Source organism: Oryctolagus cuniculus, chromosome 7 (assembly GCF_964237555.1).
Source record: "Oryctolagus cuniculus chromosome 7, mOryCun1.1, whole genome shotgun sequence".
NCBI lineage: Eukaryota > Metazoa > Chordata > Mammalia > Lagomorpha > Leporidae > Oryctolagus > Oryctolagus cuniculus.
The window spans coordinates 107,155,142-107,171,071 of record NC_091438.1 but is presented as its reverse complement, the minus strand read 5'-3'; the positions used below and the strand labels follow the sequence as shown (position 1 = coordinate 107,171,071).

The 15,930-nt window shown below is 41.4% G+C and overlaps 2 protein-coding genes across 5 annotated transcripts in view; one reads left to right on the top strand and one right to left on the bottom strand.

Annotated features, from left to right (window-relative positions):
* Positions 1-15,930, top strand: part of LEPR (leptin receptor) — a 213,706-nt gene that overhangs the window by 17,797 nt on the left and 179,979 nt on the right. Inside the window, exons 2-3 of one of the 4 annotated variants that reach the window (XM_070078336.1) lie at positions 9,693-9,852; positions 10,236-10,314. The exons of 1 other annotated variant lie outside the window; for it this stretch is intronic. The gene's annotated coding sequence lies outside the window, so the exon portion shown is untranslated. The remainder of the gene's footprint in view (positions 1-9,692; positions 9,853-10,235; positions 10,315-15,930) is intronic. 2 more of the 4 variants (XM_070078338.1, XM_070078337.1) reach the window with 2 other exon arrangements.
* LOC100343444 (heterogeneous nuclear ribonucleoprotein A1-like) lies at positions 3,524-4,894 on the bottom strand. The gene has a single exon (XM_002708722.5). The coding sequence runs from the start codon at positions 4,838-4,840 to the stop codon at positions 3,878-3,880; it is 963 nt and encodes a 320-aa protein (XP_002708768.2). The 5' UTR covers positions 4,841-4,894; the 3' UTR covers positions 3,524-3,877.

Sequence of the window (15,930 nt, the reverse complement as noted above, 5' to 3'; positions counted from 1 at the left end):
CACTGACTCTTGGAACACTGATCCTAGTCAATAAAAAGTAGGAAAAAATTGTAATACAGGACCCTGAAGTCCGGAGTAGGGGTTGGATGAGGCATAGAGACATTAGATCAGAATCTTAAGTGTTCCATGTAACTGAAAAGGTTTGGGGGCTGGCATCATGGCAGAATGGATTAAGCCATTGCTTGAGATGCCAGCATCCATATCAGAGTGTTCATTTGAATTCTTGCTGCTCCACTTCAAATCCAGCTCCATGCTAATTTGTCTGGAAAGGCAGTGGAAGACATCCCAAGTCCTTGAGCCCCCGCTGCCTATGTGGGAGACCAGGATGGAGTTCTTGGCTCCTGGCTTCCTCCTGGCCCAGACTTCGTTGTTGCAGCCACTTGGGGAGTGAACCAGAGGATGGTTGTCCTCTGTCTCCATTCTGCTCCCCCTGATTCCTCTGAAACTCTGCCTTCCAAATAAATAAATGATTAAAATAAATCTTAAAAAAAAAGAGAAGGGGGACCTAGTGGGAGGTCGTGGGGGTCTTCTCCCTTGGCAGGACCCTGGTTGGTTCTCCTGAGGGTGAGTTGTTATAAAAAGAACAAGACTTGCCCCTCCTATCTCTTGACTTCCTGCCTCACCATGTGGTTCTCCTCTCACATGATGCCTTCCGCCGTGATGTGGGATAGCTAGAGAGGCCCTTGACAGGGCCAGCACCACACTGAACTCTGAGTATCTAAAACTGAGCTAACTCAGCCAGTTTTCTCCACAAGTTATTTCACAAGGATTTCAATGTAGTAACAGAAAGAAAATGGACTATGAGGGTACTTCAAAAAGTTAATGGAGAATGAAATTAAGAAATAAATTTATTTTGGTGCAAATATTTTTTAAAATCCATGCATAATTGTTTCATAATATGATTTTTCATGAACTTTTTAAAGACCACTTATATGTGTTGATTTCAGTGTTTTTTTTCTTTTTTCTTTTCCTTTTTTTAACTTTTATTTAATGAATATAAATTTCCAAAGTACGGCTTATGGATTACAATGGCTTCCCCCCCATAACGTCCCTCCCACCCGCAACCCTCCCCTTTCCCACTCCCTCTCCCCTTCCATTCACATGAGGATTCATTTTCGATTCTCTTTATATACAGAAGATCAGTTTACATTAAATAAAGATTTCAACAGTTTGCTCCCACACAGAAACATAAAGTGAAAAATAATAGATGATTTTTTAAATGATGATGAAATCAGATCAGACCTATTGTCATGTTTAATCCCAGTGAGAGTCAAGTTGGGAATTGATAATTTCTTCTTCTTCTTCTTCTTCTTTTTTTTTTTTTTAACAGAAGATCAGTTTAGTATATATTAAGTAAAGATTTCAACAGTTTGCACCCCCATAGAAACACAAAGTGAAATATACTGTTTGAGTACTCGTTATAGCATTAAGTCTCAATGTACAGCACATTAAGGACAGAGATCCTACATGAGGAGTAAGTGCACAGTGACTCCTGTTGTTGACTTTACCAATTGACACTCCTGTTTATGGCATCAGTAATCTCCCTATGCACCAGTCATGAGTTTCCAAGGCTATGGAAGCCCCTTGAGTTCTCCAACTCTTATCTTGTTCAGACAAGGTCATAGTCAAAGTGGAGGTTCTCTCCTCCCTTCAGAGAAAGGTACCTCCTTCTTTGAAGACCCAAATAAGCATCCTTTCTTTATTTTTAAGTCTTTCAAGATGTGAGAGTGGCAGGGAGAGAGAGAGACAGTGAGAGCGAGTGAGTGCCTTTCTGCTTTGGCAGGAGGCCAGAGTAAGGAGCCAGAGCTGGGAATCAAACCCAAGGACTTGGCAAGGCTACACAAGCACTCTGTAAACTTCTCTTTTAACTCTAGTTTTCATGAACTTTGTGAAACACCCTTTTATAGGCCTCAGTAATAACTCATGGGGAAGGAAGGTTGTTTCCCACCTAAGCAGGGTTCTAGGTCAATGAGATCAAGATTTTTTGGTCAGTTTCAGAGCAAACATTGGGCTTATGATGTATCCTTCATTGTGGCTTACTAGAATCTGAAAATTCCATGCTTCTTTTGAAGAAAAGAACAAAGGAATGGGATGAATGGTTCAAGGATACAGCTGTGAGTTCTATTTTTTTAAAAAAGATTTTATTTATTTATTTGAGAGGTAGAGTTACAGACAGTGAGGGAAAGACAGAGAGAAAGGTCTTCCATCTGCTGGTTCACTCCCAGATGGCCACAATGGCCGGAGCTGCGCTGATCCCAGGCCTGGAACCAGGAGCCTCCTCCAGGTCTCTCACATGGGAGCAGGGACCCAAGGATTTGGCTACCTTCCACTGCTTTCCCAGGCCACAGCAGAGAACTGGATAGGAAGTGGAGCAGCCAGGTCTTGAACCGGTGCCCGGATGGGATGTTGGTGCTTCAGGCCAGGGTGTTAACTTGCTGCGCCACAGCGCTGACCCTGTGAGTTCTATTTTGAAATTAATCACAGTATATGTTTGTGAAAGTGTCTACTATCTAGTCAGTGAGAGAGACCATCTTTTAGGAAATTAAGTTCATGTTCATTTCATGTGACTGAAATTCCAATATTAAAGATGGCAGCCAGAGAGAATACACTTGAAGTACAGCTATATTTAGTAATTAGAAGCTACTTGAGTTTAAATTCTTTTTTTTTAAGAATTATTTTATTTGTTTGAAAGAAAGAATTACAGAGATAAGTAGAGCCAGAGAGAGAGGTCTTCCATTCTGCTGGTTCATTCCCCAAATGACCACCAACAGCCAGAGCTGAGCTGATCCGAAGCCAGGAGCCAGGAACTTTTTCCAGGTCTCCCACGTGGGTGCAGGGGCCCAAGGACTTGGGCCATCTTCTACTGCTTTCCCAGGCCATAGCAGAGAGCTGGATTGGAAGTGGAGCTGCCGGAACTCAAACCAGCACCCATATGGAATGCTGGCACTGCAGGCTGGGGCTTTAACCTGCTGTGCCACAGCGCTGGCCCCAAGTTTAAATTCTTTAAAACTACTTGGGCTAAGTTTCAGCTGTGCCATTTGCCATTTGACTTTGAGCATTTTACTTAATTTTGCTCAATCTGAATTTCCATAAAACAATTTTTAATCTAAAAATCAGGGAAGAGTAATGAGAAAATTTAGGTAAAACAGTTAGCACCTGCTTTTTTTTTTTTTTAAGAGAATTAAATTGTTTATTGATTACACATGATAATGGATGATACACAGCTTCATTCCCATCTGTAATTTTATCTGGTACCATTATTCAATTTAGATATATTGCAAAGGATGTGCCAACAATCATTCTTATAACCAAATAACCCCATGACTTTGCTTGGGTGGCTTTTAATGGTGAACTTCAGAAGGTCACAACAGTAACTCATGTATCTGAGAACAGCTTCTCCACCCAAGCATTTTGTAAATAAATCTCAAATGGAACCTGGCATCACCCTGATGAATTCTGACTTTACACTTTTTGGGGAAGTTTACCAAGATGGCTTCAGAGTAGACTAACTTTACACAGCACATTTAAAAAAAAGACACATTTATTCAGCGTCATGATCAGACTATTACATTTAGCAATCAACAGCATGGGTGCAAAAGAAAAAAAAAGAAAAAACTACATTAAAACCCTTTGTTGGAATGCTTTACACTTTCCACAGAACAGAAACTAAAATAACCTGTTATACAATTAGTCACAAATACAGTCCTCGAGTTTTTTTGCCCATACACATGAGTATTGTCTAAAACATGTCTTCTTTGTAGCAGCTAGGCCCTGCCACCACTGTGCTTGGCTGAGTTCACAAATCTGTTGTAACCTGTAGCTTCCCTGTCACTTCTCTGGCTCTCCTCTCCTGCTAAGCTTTGTTTCCTGGCAGTTATTAAAACCTTCTGCCACTGCCATAGCTGCTGCTGCTGCTAGAACCACCATAGCCACCTTGATTTCGTGGTTTGGCAAAATATTGGCCACCACCACCATAGGGTCCAGAGCTTCTGCCTCCAAAATTTCTTCCCTTCATGGGTCCAAAATTTGAAGATTGATTGTTGTAATTGCCAAAATCATTGTAGCCTCCGCTGCCTCCAAAATTGCTTCCGTCATTACCAAATCCATTGTAACCATCCCCACTGCCACCATAACCACCTCCACCGCGGCTGCCGCCGAAGCCACCACGACCACTGAAGTTTCCTCCACGACCAAAGTTGTCATTGCCACCAAAACCACCTCCACGACCACCACCAAAGTTTCCAGAACCACTTCGACCTCTCGGGGTGGACGAAGCGCTGGCCATCTCCTGCTTCGACAGGGCCTTCCTCACTTCACAGTTGTGGCCGTTCACAGTGTGGTATTTCTGAATGACAATCTTATCCACGGAGTCATGGTCGTCGAAGGTCACAAAAGCAAAGCCCCTCTTCTTGCCACTGCCTCGGTCAGTCATGATCTCAATCACCTCGATTTTTCCGTACTGCTCAAAGTAATCTCGGAGGTGATGCTCTTCAGTGTCTTCTTTAATGCCACCCACGAAGATCTTTTTCACAGGGAGGTGGGCACCTGGTCTTTGGGAATCTTCTCTCGACACAGCCCTCTTTGGTTCCACAACTCTTCCATCCACTTTGTGTGGCCTTGCGTTCATGGCCGCATCCACCTCCTCCACGGTGGCGTAGGTGACAAACCCAAAGCCCCTGGAGCGCTTGGTGTTCGGTTCTCTCATCACCACGCAGTCCATGAGCGTGCCCCATTGCTCAAAATGGCTCCTCAGGCTCTCATCGGTCGTCTCAAAGCTCAGCCCTCCGATGAAGAGCTTCCGCAGCTGCTCGGGCTCCTTGGGCGACTCTGACTTCGACATGACGGCGGTGGGGAGAGAGAACTAGACGATGCTTCCTCGGCGGCGTCCGCAGGCCAGCACCTGCTCTTTTTAATATTAATTTTATAACAATTGTATATTGAGTGCTCACTATGGGCCAGGGACTATATTGGGCTAAAATCTTTATGTGTGTTATTTTTCTTGAATTATTAAATTAGGTGTTGTGATTATATCCATTTTCCAAGTAAGTGGAAACGCGTAGAGTAGAGATTAGGAAGCCAGGACTGAAGCCCATGTCTCGTAAGCTCCAGAGTTTACATTTAAAATTCTTGGCTTTCTTGTTTCCCTCTGTCACTATAGGGAGCATTGCATCTTGGATGGGGGATTGGGACACAGATGATCTTCAATGTTGCTTATATAAAACCTTTAACACACCATATGTACAGACATAAACACATTCACGAAGGTCAGCCTATTTTCCTTTTTGATTAGAACTTGTGTAATTGTCCAGTGTTCTACAAGTTAATCACAATGAATCTTACAGCACTTCTATTACCAGTTTAACAGTCATCCTACAACATGGCTTAGAAATATTCTTTTGTAGTCACTGTGGGTATCTTTGAATGTTTCTGCAATGCTGTTTGCACACAGAGTACATGTGAAAAGAATCAGGATGAGGAATAATGTAATAAAGCTGTTGGGAAGCACTCTCTCTGAGGTATACTGGAATTTCTTTCTTTCTTTCTTTCTTTCTTTCTTTCTTTCTTTCTTTCTTTCTTTTTTCTTTTCTTTTTTTTTTTTTTTTTTTTGACAGGCAGAGTGGACAGTGAGAGAGAGACAGAGAGAAAGGTCTTCCTTTGCCGTTGGTTCACCCTCCAATGGCCGCCGTGGCCAGCGTGCTGCGGCCGGCGCACCGTGCTGATCCGATGGCAGGAGCCAGGTGCTTCTCCTGGTCTCCCATGGGGTGCAGGGCCCAAGGACTTGGGCCATCCTCCACTGCACTCCCTGGCCACAGCAGAGAGCTGGCCTGGAAGAGGGGCAACCGGGACAGAATCCGGCTCCCTGACCGGGACTAGAACCCTGTGTGCCGGCGCCACAAGGCGGAGGATTAGCCTAGTGAGCCGGGTATACTGGAATTTCATATGGAATTATTTTGTTTCTGAAATTCCATTTTAGAATCTTAGAATTAAAAGGAACTTTAGCAAATACCATAGTTACATCTTTTCTCCTATGCTGGAGTGACTTTGACAGTATTCCTGTTAGTATAGTTGAGGAGAGAAGCACAATCTCCTGGGATTTTTCACTTTATTTCTGGACTCCACTAATAGTTGGATAGTCCCTTCTTCTATCTTTTTGTAATTTTCATTCTCTGATCTGAGTTTGACTTCAAAAGCATCACAAAATAAAGCTATATTTATGCACGACAAGCCTTCAAAGTTTGAAGATAGCAATCAGATTTCCTTTTGAGGCAGGAATTAGATCAAATTTTGTGCTCCATTTTCATCACAGTAGTATGTAGAAAATATAGTAGGTACTCATTAAATGTCTTAATGAATGACTCAGTGAGTTTTTCTACAATGACAGCTTCAGAGTCCTAAACAATTCTTTGTGAGACATGTCTTCTAAATCTTTCACAGATCTATCATCTATCTATGAACATTGTCTAGTTTGTTGATGTCTACATATTTCTATTTTATATATATATATAGTCTTTTTCTATATATTTCACATGTGAAGCACAAAATGTGACCATTAACTCTTTAAAAATGTGAGTTCCATATGGTCAGGGATCACATATTATTCAAAGTTACTGCAAAACTTCATGGAAAATGGAATTTAAAAGATGTTTATTTTGGTGTAAATATTTTTACATTCATATGTACTTTTTCATAAAATACATTTTCCAGGGACATTTGAAAACTTCTTAATATATGCAATTTCAAATAACTACTTGAATGAATGAATGCTCAATGAGTGTTCTAGAAAAATCATTGTAACATTTGACCATCTGGTCAACTGGTCTTCAACCAGTTGAATTGTAACTACCTGATTTAATCTGGGTCAATCAGACTCCTTTCCTGCAATCCATTCCTGTCTCTGGGAAGATGAGCTGAAAGGTCAAACATCAAGGCTAGATGTGAGGACGTGGCCAGGTGTACCCTCACGGAAATCAAAGTTCCTAGCAGAACCAAGAGTAATACAGATTAATTTTAGGTAGAAGATGAGGTGGACCACATGGCTACCCAGATACATGGTGGCTTCCAAGTCCATTGCTCCAGTTTCCATGAGAATCAGCTGTTCATTTTTGTGGGATTTACGAATCCTTACAGTAATCATTGTCCCACCTTGACAGACACACACGCACACATCTTTATTAATGATTTTCTAGTTTATTTCTGTTCCTCGCAATCAAACTATTACTGAATTAAAGTATATTCAACCTAATTTAGCACACTACTTCTTAGCTCGTGTTCTGCACACAGGTCTTCTTCACACTTGATCTTAGCCAAAAGGCCGAGAAGCAATACGCAGGTCTTCTTATATGAATTGCTGTTAGCCAATTGTATAAGAGATTTTTTTGGAAAGTTTGCTTGTCCAACCAAGTCATTTAATAACAATATGTTAAGCAACCCTTGTATGTTAGTGTAGTCTTAATAGTTTCACAATTTGTCTGTTACCGCGTTTCTACCATTGTCTCTAACAATCTCCCTTTTCTATTTACTTCTTAGTAGCAGTGGAATGAAAAACAGCAGTATTACCAAATGCCAACCTTGTGAGCACTGATAAGTAAAATAAAAGTTCGTAGGCTCTGAGCCAGGTGTGATGCAGTGCTCTAAGTCCATGTTGATTTTGAGGGCAGAGAGAGAAGGGTCTACTGTTTGTTTCCCTCTTAGATTCTGGGTTGTTGAGGGTGTAGTAAATAAATATTGTATACATAGTGTTATGTGCAGCTTTATAAAGATATATATGTATGTATTTCATATAATTTTTATATAAATATATACACATAGCCTGGAAAAAAAATTGAGCACGGCTCTATCAGAATCCAGTAATGAGGAGGAGTTGATCATATTAAAATATAATTATATCTAGAGACCAGTGGATATACTTGTGACTTTCATCCTGTTTTACATCTTGAATAAAACTGAGGATTAAACATTCTCATTGATTGGATTTTTAATTCATCTCTCATCTACTAGTCAGTTTTTTCATTCTTCAAGGAAATACCCCAAACAAGCTACTTATGAAGGAAGGAGTTGTATTTTGGATTGTGGTTCTGGAGATTCATAGTCTAAGATGGGTGACCATAATGGTTCAGAGTCTGATGAGATGATGATGGAAGACAAAGCAGAACACTTGCAGAGGAAGAGTTACATGGTGAGCCAGGAGGTAGAGAAAGAAGCTGGGCTAACTCAGACTCTTGTAGCAAACCGCTCATGAGAACCATCCATCCAAGTGTATGTCTTCAGTGATCCAAGAGCTTCCTACCACAATTGGGTCAAGTTTCTACCATCTTACTATCATCAATTTATGACTTTGGGATTTAACCATCTGCAATGGTTTGGGACTCATATCCTATTCAAGCCATAGCATCTTCCATCCAACTTTTTATTTCAGTTCTCTTAACCAACGTGCAAACACCTATTTCCAAGTTGCTTTACTACAATTCAAATTTGTGTGGAATTCCACTGTCCCCTACCACTGTGGATCAATTTCAAGGATGAGAAGGGACATAGTCAACAAAGAACATTTTTTTTTCCCAAGCTCAAGCGCAAGCACAATAAACTAAGTTTGTAGCTGGCACATCCTCTATTTTCATTAGTAATGGAAACAATATAGTGCTGAGATCAGGGATTTGGGTCCTGACTCTTTTACCTTACATCTAGCCAAACTTTTTGCTTTTCTTTGATCCCAGGGTTTTTTTTTTATTTGTAAAAAGAATAATACTACTAACTCAGATGAATTGTTACAGGGTTGAAAGACTTAAAATCTATAAAATAATTAGCATAGTGCTAGCAGCTCATAGGTGCTCAATAGATGGTATCTTTTTTTTAATTCTACCTTTGCTGTGATTTAAAAAAAATTTACCTGAGAGTTAAAATTAGAAAGAGAAAGGGAAAGAGAGAGAGAGAGAGAGGGAGAGAGAGAATCTTCTCTCCATTGTTTCACTTCCCAAGTAGCTGAAATGGTCAGGGCTGGGCCAGGCTGAAGCCAGGAGCCAGGAGTTTCCAGGAGCCAGGAGTTTCCTCTGAGTCTCATACATGGGTGCAGGGACCCAAGCACTTGTGCCATTTGCTTTCCCAGGCTCACCAGCAGAGAGCTGCATTGGAAGAGGAGCCAGTGGGACTTGAACTGGTGCTAATATGGGATGCTGGCACTGCTGAGAGCGGCTTAACCTGCTGCACCACAGCATCAGCCCCAGTAGATGGTATCTTCTAGTGTTTTCATTACTAGGGAATTGTGCTGCCCAAGCTCTCAAAGAGAAAGATCGAAACAACTTACAAAGTAGAGGATTGAGGGAAGCATTTTATCAAAACATAGTCCATTTTCTGGTAGTCCTGATATCATTTTAAAATGTTAAAAATATGTCAGTGTAACACAATTTGATTAAAAATTTCATCCTAAAGATAATAAAAATTTTCCCATGAGGCTTCCTTATGTGCAAATTCCTTTGTGCATCTTAAATTACTGTTTTCTTGGTATAGAGCCTGTTTTTCTAATTCATTGTGGGCTTTCTGAACTTTTCCCCTTTCATTCCTAGTTGTTTCCATCTCAGCTGTGATAGGAAAGATATTTAGAGGAGAGAGATGTGAGAGAAAGGGCATCTCTTCGAGATGAAACTAGTGCTTTAAGATCCCAGATAATTTTAGGATAATTTTCCATCCCTTCTTAGATATTTTGTGAAAAACGACCTATCCTGTGGATTCTCATCCTTGGCTCGGAGCAGAAGTTCTTAGCAGCCAGCTGTTGTGCCTTTGAAGGCCGACATACTTCTAGTGTGGTCTCCACCCTCTTGGATGGCTTGTGGAAGCATCTTCCAAGCTTCTTTCTGAGTGAGTTTACTCAGAATAAAAAATAGAAAGGACTGTGTCTGTTCATAATATTAGCAGTGAAGATAACTTAGGGTGCTCACGGAACACAGGCTTAGACTCACAGAGGAGGCCAAGGGACCTGGATGCCTGACGATTTCTAACAACAGGATATTATTGGAAAAGCAGGGGACTAGGTGGATCCTGACCCCGAGATTACAATTCCAAAATGAACTCTGTGGGCCAAGCACACCAGACTCGTACACTTGGTTGTTTAATGTCTTTCTGTTTCCTTGCATACCCCACTAAGTCCTTGTTCCCAGCCTTAAGAATCTGCTCCTGCTCGTGGAGATGTGAAGTGGTTAATGTTTGTCATATTCTTAAAATCTGTTTATGGTAAATTCCAGGTGGAGATTTTCCAGTACACCCAGAATACATCAAGGGGATCAAAGAACTCGAGGAAGAGGGCCCATTTCCAGCTGACAGGTCTGGGTCTGTTTGGGTTTAGATTGCAAAACTTCAGAGACAGCTGAAGCACTTGTGCTACTGAAGCAAGAAATGGGACTTTAGGATATATCTCACTAGATAACTTGTGGTTGCTAAAAGACTGTTAGGGTCATGTATATCATCCTTTACCCATGTTTTAAGATTCCAGAGGGAATTGTGGTCCAATTTCTCAACGTGATGAGAATTTTGTCTTCTAGAACAGATACCTTTCTCTGATGATCTTCTGACCATAGAACTTCAGGATATCTATGTTCTAAAAAGCAAGCATCCTTTTCTTTTTCAGCAAATAGCCAGATATTATGGTAAGGAGTTATGTAGACCATCTGGATTGCTTTACCATCCATCAGAGCAGATATGGAAACATTGTGGGCTAGGAACATTGAGTTCCATTTTGATCAGTATTCTTGCCTTTTATAAGGTAGCTGTTAGGAGGCCGGCGCCGCGGCTCACTAGGCTAATCCTCCGCCTAGCGGTGCCGGCACACCGGGATCTAGTCCCAGTCGGGGTGCCGGATTCTGTCCCGGTCGCCCCTCTTCCAGGCCAGTTATCTGCTGTGGCCAGGGAGTGCAGTGGAGGATGGCCCAAGTGCTTGGGCCCTGCACCTGCGTGGGAGACCAGGATAAGCACCTGGCTCCTGCCTTCGGATCAGCGCGGTCCGCCGGCTGCAGCGGCCATTGGAGGGTGAACCAACAGCAAAGGAAGACCTTTCTCTCTGTCTCTCTCTCTCTCTCACTGACCACTCTGCCTGTTAAAAAAAAAAAAAAAAAGTAGCTGTTAGGAGTGCTTGAAGTAAAATGGACGGCTTCTAGAATTGTGAGATGAGCTATAGGATAGCGTTTCTATCTAACCAGGATTTTCCCCCCTTGTTTTGTGTTTCCTGCTGAGAAAAACTGAGTTGGATCGAAGCTATCCATTTATTGAAGTATTAGTTTGCTTTGAGTGCTTTTAGGTTGACTTTGAACATTGTTTCTAGCCATTCGAAAAAGTAAGCTCAGGTAATTTGCAAATTTCATTTCATATCAATTACAATTGACTTATTGTGCTCCTTTCTGTATTGTGACTGTTTAGCAAGCTTATTCAAAGTTTATGCCTCCAGTGAGAAAGACTGACAATAAAAAATTCTTTTCTATGCACAGATGGTGGTAGGACTATATTATACCCAAAATACCAAAATATCTCCAAAGCACCAAGGCTTCAAACTTCAAAATGATACATTATTTATCCATTTCCAACCTAATATTAAATCATTTTCATTTTGGTCCAAACAAATTTTTTTTCTATTTGTTCCTCTTTTTCCATTAACTTTGCCATTTTCTTAGCTCAGGCCCTCTTATTTCCTTCATTAAGTGTTTCTTTACTATCCATTAACTTATCAATTCAACAAATATTTATTATTCACCTACTAGGAATCAGGTGTTTGTAACTGTGAATACCAGCAATAATCAAGATGAAACCATGTGTTGAGTACAATATTCTTACCCAAGTCACTGAAAAGGCCTCTAAATAGTCCTTTTATGTGTTCTTCCACCTTGTTTCAATATGAGGATACTTCAAAGAGTTTGGGGTAGGTGGGATTAAAATATAAGATTATTTTGGTGCAAAACAATCCATGCAAATCTGAGGTCTTCAAAAAAGTTAAGGGAAAAATATGGAAAAACGATGTATAGATTTTTTAAAAGCTTTATTTATTTGAAAGCAGATTTATATATATAGACAGGAAAAGACGGATAAAGAGATAAATCTTCCATCCTCTGATTCACTCTCTAAATGGCCACAATGATGGGGACCGGGGCTGGGCCAGGCCAAAGCCAGGAATCTGGAACTCCATCAGTTTCTCCCACTTGGGCGGCACGGACTCCAGCACTTGGGTCGTCCTCCATTGCCTTCCCAAGGAGCATTAGCAGGGAGATGGATTGGAAGCAGAGCAGCTGCTCATTTGTGATGCTGGTGTCTCAGGTGGTAGATTAACACACAGCACCACGATGCTGGCTTCTATGGTTTTAAAGATTTTTTAAACAAAATAAACTTATCCTTTAATTCCATATAATTTTTTGAAGAGCCTTTGTTCACTAAAAAGCAGACCTTGAAGATGCATTTCATTTAATACGTGATTCTGGTTTGAAGAATTCTATTAGTGTGGCCCTAGTCTTCTTTCTGAGGTCATTTCACATTGTTCTCTTAATTTTCTCACATGTTAGGAAACTGCATCTGTAACGTGGACTTTAGCATGCTCTCCGGCCTCCCTAGCTTCAGTGGCTACGTTGTGATCATAGGGAAATGCTCTATGCTCCATCTCATAGGTTAAAATTTACCCATCTTTTGTTCATTTTTGAAATTTCCTTTTTTTAAAAAATCATGATTCTAGTGATTTTATTATGATTATATACTTTTCTTTTAAGAGATTACTTAAGGTACACAAATTTCATATGTACAGATTTAGGAACATAGTGGTGCTTCCTACCCTACACTCCCTCCCACCCACACTCCAACCCTTTTTCCTCCTCTCTCTCCTATTCCCACTGTTAAAAAAAAATCTATCTATCCACCCATCCATCTATCTATTTAGGAGATGAAGGGGAAAGGGAGAGGGAGAGAGAGAGAGAGAGAGAGAGAGAGGTCTTCCACCTGCTAGTTCACTCCCCAATGGCTGCAAAAGCTGGAGCCATGCTAATCTGAAGCCAGGAGCCAGGAGCTTCCTCCAGGTCTCTCATGTGAGTGCAGGGGCCCAAGGACTTGGGCCATCTTCTACTGCTTTCCCATACCATAGCAGAGAGCTGCTGGATCGGAAGTGAAGAAGCCGGGACTCAAATCGGTGCCCATATGGGATGCTAGCACTGCAGGCCTTGGCTTTACCCACTACGCCACAGTGTCAAACACCCACCCCTCATCCATCTTTTGAAACTCACTTTAACCATCACATTCCCATGATCCTTTTCTAGATTTCCATCCTCCTTCCTTTTCAGCTGGTCCTTGCAGTTTCTTCTCTGGCATCATCCTTCACCACTGAACGACTCCCCTGTATACCCACACATTTTGGACTGTTTATCCAGAACTATGTAGGGCGGGAGCTAGGGATGCCTGGAGCAGTTTTTGGGCAATTCCTGTGATTTTCCCTCTTACTAATGATGCTCTTGTCTCCTGCCTGTTTTCTCTGTCCTCTTTTCTCTGAACTTCCACATCAATTCTGGTTTTATTTTTGGCTTTTCTGTCTGTTCCATTAGCATTTGGTTATTGACTTTCCACAGTGGATTTTAATATAGCATTTTTGTTTCCTTCTTGAGTGGATATTCTTGGGTAAGATCCTGCCTTTGTTCTGTTCCCCCAAATCCAGTCTTGTCTGCAGCCCACCCAGTCAATGGCAGCCTTTCTCTCTCTTTTCTCCTAAGGGGCAACAGAGGTAAATCAATGGTCTTTGTTTACACTTATTTTCATTTGAAAAATTTAAAAAAATTGTGTTAAAAAAGACATAACAAAAATGCCGTCGTGTGCTGTACATTGAGATTTAATGCTATAACTAGTACTCAAACAGTATTTTTCACTTTATGTTTCTGTGTGGGAGCAAACTGTTGAAATCTTTACTTAATGTATGCTAAACTGATCTTCTGTATATAAAGAGAATCGAAAATGAATCTTGATGTGAATGGAAGGGGAGAGGGAGTGGGAAAGGGGAGGGTTGCTGGTGGGAGGGACGTTATGGGGGGGAAGCCATTGTAATCTATAAGCTGTACTTTGGAAATTTATATTCATTAAATAAAAGTTAAAAAAAATAAAAAAAAACAAAAAAAAACAAAAAAATGCCGTCTTACTCGTTGTTAAGTGTAAAACTCAGTAGTGTTAAGTCTATGTGCCACGTTGTGCAACCAATCTGTAGAACTCTTTTGATCTTGATCTTTATATTTTTAAACATCTACTTTTTCACTCCTTTTACTTTGCCTGTTAGACCATAAGTTTCTTCAGGTCAGGGCTGTGTTATTGGTCCCCTATTAAACTGGCATAATGAACTAATCATTGTTTCGTGAAGTTGAATGGACTCTGGCTCCGCTGATGTTCTAATCTAAAGTGCCATCACAGGAACTCTGTTCTGTTGTCAATGCAGTGGAAAGCATCTTGAAAACATTTCCACTGACGTCAGCAAGGGAGATGAAAGTCAACAGTTAGAAGTTGGCATAAGGGGTTGATTGCATCTGCTTTGGAGGTTTTGCTATTCGGCTTATCTGTTCCATGGTGCTGTTGTTTTTGTTCTGAGAGGTGGGACAGTTTTGCTTTATTTACTTTAAGAAGGCAGCAGGCCAGGAACACATAATTGAAAGGAAGTTTCTGTGCTGGCATCTTATTTTTCCAACTAAGATGGCAACAAATAAATTACAATTTCCTTTTGTTTGAAGTAGTGGATATGAACTGGAGCTTAACCTTGTATACTCATAAAATTGCATGTGGCAAATTCTTTCCCAATGCTTGATTTAAAATAGGCCTATACATTTACACACTACTGGTAAATAGGTCTCTTTACATAATGGCCTCAGAGAATTGTACTTTTACTTGTCACCCAAGTCCTTAAGACTTGGAGGAAACCCATTATGTCCACATACTCCCTTGTCCACATGTTTCCTAAGTTCTCAGGGGGCCTGTGTCCCTTATTGTCCCCTCTTGTTCTGATTTCTAGCCCCTTGAAATTCTCTTTCTGACCTGCATTTTGTTTCTTGTGACTGTCCTTGCTCCTTCACTCAACGTATGCCCCAAAGCGTCAGATTTTCCATAATTTCTCTAAAATACCACTTATTCAAGGCAGTTGTTTATAAGAGATATTTAATGGAGAAAGAGGTGGCACAAAGGTGGAGGTTACTATATACTACAATGGTGCAGAAAACTTTAAAGCGGATACAAGGCATCTAAACTTCCTTAGCCACTGGATAGATTTTGGAGGCTGATTTTTCTCTGCAGTTTCTAGGGTCTCCCACCATATTACTGATCTCCTTCTGCTACGTGGTTCATGGAGTATCACAACCTTTCTAAATTTAGTCCTCTGTTTATCTTGCTCTAGTCTCTATCATGCTTGTCTCTTAAAAGATAATTACCTCTTTAGCGGAGGGGAGAGGAAGAGGGAGAGGGAGAGTGAGAAATGCCCACAAGAGTCAGGACTGGAAGGACTGGGCTGGGCAGAAGCTGGGAGCCTGGTCAATCCAGGTCTCCCATATAAGTGGTAAGAACCTAGTTTCTTGGGCTATCACTGTTGCCTTGCAGGGTCTGCATTAGCAGGAAGCTGTAGTCAGAAGCTATTGGTGGATATTTTTTTTTTTTTTTATTTTTTGACAGGCAGAGTGGACAGTGAGAGAGAGAGACAGAGAGAAAGGTCTTCCTTTGCCGTTGGTTCACCCTCCAGTGGCCGCCACGGCCAGCGCACCGCGCTGATCCAAAGGCAGGAACCAGGTACTTATCCTGGTCTCCCATGGGGTGCAGGGCCCAAGTACTTGGGCCATCCTCCACTGCACTCCTGGGCCACAGCAGAGAGCTGGCCTGGAAGAGGGGCAACCGGGACAGAATCCGGTGCCCCGACTGGGATTAGAACCTGGTGTGCCGGTGCCGCAAGGCCGAGGA